Source organism: Nanorana parkeri, unplaced genomic scaffold (genome assembly GCF_000935625.1).
Source record: "Nanorana parkeri isolate BGI_ZX_2015 unplaced genomic scaffold, ASM93562v1 scaffold2003, whole genome shotgun sequence".
NCBI lineage: Eukaryota > Metazoa > Chordata > Amphibia > Anura > Dicroglossidae > Nanorana > Nanorana parkeri.
Window position 1 is genome coordinate 157,197 of NW_017308271.1, and position 4,333 is coordinate 161,529.

The 4,333-nt window shown below is 41.1% G+C and overlaps 1 protein-coding gene across 1 annotated transcript in view; it reads left to right on the forward strand.

The window, feature by feature from the left end:
* Positions 1 to 4,333, forward strand: part of CCDC94 (coiled-coil domain containing 94) — a 101,066-nt gene that overhangs the window by 32,260 nt on the left and 64,473 nt on the right. Inside the window, exon 2 of the mRNA XM_018572335.1 lies at positions 3,642 to 3,742. Coding sequence (XP_018427837.1) covers positions 3,642 to 3,742 — 101 coding nt within the window. The remainder of the gene's footprint in view (positions 1 to 3,641; positions 3,743 to 4,333) is intronic.

The following is a 4,333-nucleotide window of genomic DNA, read 5'->3' on the forward strand; positions in this document are numbered from 1 at the left end:
TTTTAACCTCCCTGGCGGTATGATTATGCAGGATTTGAGCATGCCAAAGCGGTACATTGTTTTTCATGGCAATTTGTTGTTTTATATTGTAGGCCTGTAATTCTTAGTAAATCTTAGGAATAACTCGCCTAAATCTGTCCAAACAAGAGTCTAGTAGACATCCCAGGTATGATAAAGTTTGAAACACGAAATCATAAATTTATAATAAAAAATTATAAGATAATAATGTAAAAAATGCGCTGCCTGATCCTTACCGCAGTCAATAGAGTACCAAGTTCGCACATCACAGAGTTGGGTCGCAGAATCGTCGCTGTCGTCACTTTCAGTGTCTGATGACGAATTTCCCAACGAATAGCTATCACTCAATTCTGCAAGTGATTCTAATTTACTATCGCTGTTTTCTACCTGGTCTGAAACCGCTTTTGACCTAAAGGAACGTTCTAAAGTTTCCAGGCAGAAAGAACTGTAAAAGTGCAGGCAGTCCACTGGACAAAGCTCTAGGGACAAAATTGAAGTGAAGTAGTTTGATACATAAATGTAATTATAGCAGATTACATTGTATTCTGTGTAAATGTCATGTTTTCACTTTTGAATTTCCCGCCGGCTCCGCCCCCCGCTGTGACGCCCGAAAACTAAACTGAATGCCGGCATCGGCCGGGCGCACACAGCAGAGGACACTGTGGGCTCGCAGGGACAAGGTAAGTGACACTTTTGTGCTATCCCAAGTGTGGCTCGGGGGTACCGCTTTTGGTACTGAAAATTAACCCCGAGCCACACTCGGGAATATCGCCAGGCAAGTTAAAGATGATCACTTAGGTAGCGGTACAGAAAAAGTATATTAATAAAAACCTAAAGCACACCTTATAAAACCTAGGGCTCCTCCTCAAGCCTGATATAACTCCATAACATGTCCGTAAAGTCCAAGAACCCTATAGCCCTCATATCATTAAAAACAACATTGTTGCCATGAGATCTTCAAGATAAATTTGACTTATCACAGCACATACTCATGTTTGGAACATGCATTGTCTTCTCTAAAAGGCAGACGCATAATAACTACATGTAGCAAATGTGTACAGTTTGATATATGCTGACAAGCTTCATCTGTCTATGTAGATACAGTGGGTATAGAAAAGAATCACCCCCCCCCCTTTTAAAATCACATTTTGTTGCTTTGCAGCCTGAAATGAAGACACACAGTTTTTGTATTATCAAGGTGTATTGACCCAGTGCAGCTTCTAACATCCAAATGAAAGATATTACGCTAGCTCAGCAAAAAAAATTACACATAACTGTGATCAGCTGTGGTCATTTTGGTTAGCTTGGTATGAAAATAGTTTTCTGGAGCATTTAAGTCCCTGGTAGTGCAACTGAAGCAAACAATCAACTATGTGTGGCAAGGCACTGTCAAAAGATATCCAGGATAAAGTTGTGGACAGGCACAAGTAAGGAAATGTATACAAAACATTTTCAAAGGTTTTATCAATGCATAAAAGCACAGTGAAGTCTATTATTAAGAAGTGGAAGGTATTTGGTACAAGACAGACCCTCCTGGGATCAGGACCAATGCTCCAAACTGGATAAAAGAGCCAGGAGGAAACTGGTCAGAGAGGCCACCAAGAGGCCTACAACAACTCTGAAGCAGTTGCAAGAATTTATGACCGTGGTCATTGTGTGCATGTGTCTACAATATCACAAATTTCCCCACAAATGTGGCTTGTGTAGGAGGGTTGCAAGAAAAAAAATCCACTCAAGAAAGGCCACATGCTGTCATGACTGAGCTTTGTCAAAACACACCTTAAAGATTCTGAGGCCACATGGAAAGAGGTCAGATGAGACTAAAATTGAATTGTTTGGCCTCAACACCAAACGATATGTCTGGCGGAAATCCAATACAGCTCACCATCTAAATAGCACCATTCATACAGTAAAGCATGGAGGTGGTAATATCCTGTTATGGGGGTGTTTCCCTGCAGCAGGAACTGGAGCACTTGTCAGGATGTATGGGACAAAATACCGTCAAATTCTTGAGGAAAATTTGTTGCCTCTGCCAGAAAGTTTTCAATGGGAAGAAGGTTTACCTTCGAACATGACAATGATCCAAACCACACAGCAAAAATTACCACACAGTGGTCGAAGTAGAAAAATTTGAATTTCCCTGCATGGGCCTAGTCAGAGCCCAGACTTAAACCCCATTGAAAATCTGAGGAATGACTTGAAGACTGCAGTCCACAAACGGTCACCATCAAATTTAACTGAATTTGAGCAGTTCTGCAAAGAAGAGTGGGCAAATATTGCAAAGTCTAGATGTGCAAAGTTTGTAGAGACATATCCCAACAGACTATAGGTTGTAATTAAAGCAAAAGGTGGTTCAACAAAATACTGACACAAGGGAGTTATCTTTTTTCCAACTCGGTGATTCTGATTTTGAATTATTTTTTTCCTGACATGTTGGTGTTACATCTTTCGTTTGGATGTTATAAGTAGCACTGAGTAAATACAGCTGAATAAAACAAAAACTGTGTTTGTCTTCAGTTCAGGCTGCAAAGCAACAAAATGTGATTAATTTAAATGGGGGTGACTCTCTTTATTTTACCCACTGTAGGTGGATAGAGTGGGGCTAACTGCCTTTTGTTTTCTTGTTAGTGTGTTTTTTTTAGCCTGGTGTATGCCCCATAAGTCTTTGTTTTGAACTATTGTATGTAATTTGTTTCAATAAAGAGAATTAAAAATAAAAACATGAGTTCAAAGTGACTTTCCCTTTAAGTGATTTATGTCCACTCCCATTTTTGCAAGATTGGCTACCCGCCTCCTGGCATTTGTCCAGCTCTGATATAAGGGCTATTCAGTTCCTGAACTTTATGGACATGTTTTGCTGGTATTATATAGCTATATGTTGTGGACATATCCCACTGCAGGTGGCCCCCTAGGTCTTATGTGTATTTTGGGTTTTTATTAATATACATGTTTTTGTACTGCTTCCTAAGTGGTTATTGGCCGGGAAGCCAACTTGATGCTGATTGGCTGGGAAGCCGGTTTCCTGGCCAATCACAATCAAGCAGGCCTAACAGCATGGAGCCGGCTTCCCTGGCAATCAGGAAGCCAGACGGCATGTCATTACCCAGGAAGCCTGCTCCATGCCAGCGGAAGCACCATTATTGGTATTCGGTATCTGCGAGTACCAAAAGCAAAATATTGGTACTCGATACCGAAGAACCGGTATGGGTGCATGCCTAGTTTTGATTAAAACAATTTTTTTGTATTGGGACAAGTAGATTGTCATGAAGGACAATTAGTTTCGACCCCGCTTTAGCCCTTTGTACAAGTAGTTTTTTTTTTTTTTAATTAAATTTCCACACCTCTGACATATTCTTAAAATGCTTTTTAAATTGGGCCATAGCTGACCTCTGTAGCTGGAGAAATTCATCCTCAAAGATAACATTGAAATAACAGCTTCCTCTGACAGCAGGACTTTCCAGCTATTTATAAATAGACTGCAATTGGAACATAATCTCTCTACCTGCATCTACATAGTTCAGGATTTGTTTTGAAACTTGAGTTTACTCCTGGTAGTTGTAAATAGTGCTTAACCATGTTTTTAATACTGGTTCAGAAACATGTCTTTTTTTTTTTTATTGTAGAAATATTACCCACCAGATTTTGATCCTTCTAAGATCCCCAAGTTAAAACTTCCAAAGGATCGGCAGTATGTGGTGCGACTGATGGCTCCATTTAACATGAGGTAAGCTCAACTATTAGAATATTCAAACTGTTCTTTATGGGTAATGATGTCCATCTAAGATTTGCTAAACAAATCCTTTACAGGAAACACTAACCCAGATAGCAAGCAATTGAGCTGCAAGTTTGAAAATGACTTGCTAAACTATTGCTAGACTCGCCAAGCTTCACAATTTTGTTGCACAATTACAGCAAGGTTGCATTGCAAGTCTCCAGATCAACGTGCTTTGCAAGAGTGCTGTAACTAGAGCTGCAACAGTTATTCGATTAAGTCGATTAAAATCGACGATTGAAAACGTTGTCAACGTTTTCCATCGTCGATTCATCGGCTAAAATTCAAATTTCCCGCTCGCCACTTACGCCCGCCGCTTACGCCACGCCCACGTCGTTTAAGCCGCTCGCGCCTACGCCGGTATACCCGCTCACGCCACGCACACGCTGAGGACATGTGTCTGGCCCTCTCCTCCCGGTGAGCTGCCCGATTCGCCGCTGCCCGCCGACATGATCAACGCCGCTGCCCGCCGACAACACCAAGGTAAGTGGAGATCGGCCGGGAGCTTTTTAATGCTGCCTGTGTGTGTTTTTTGTTTTTTTT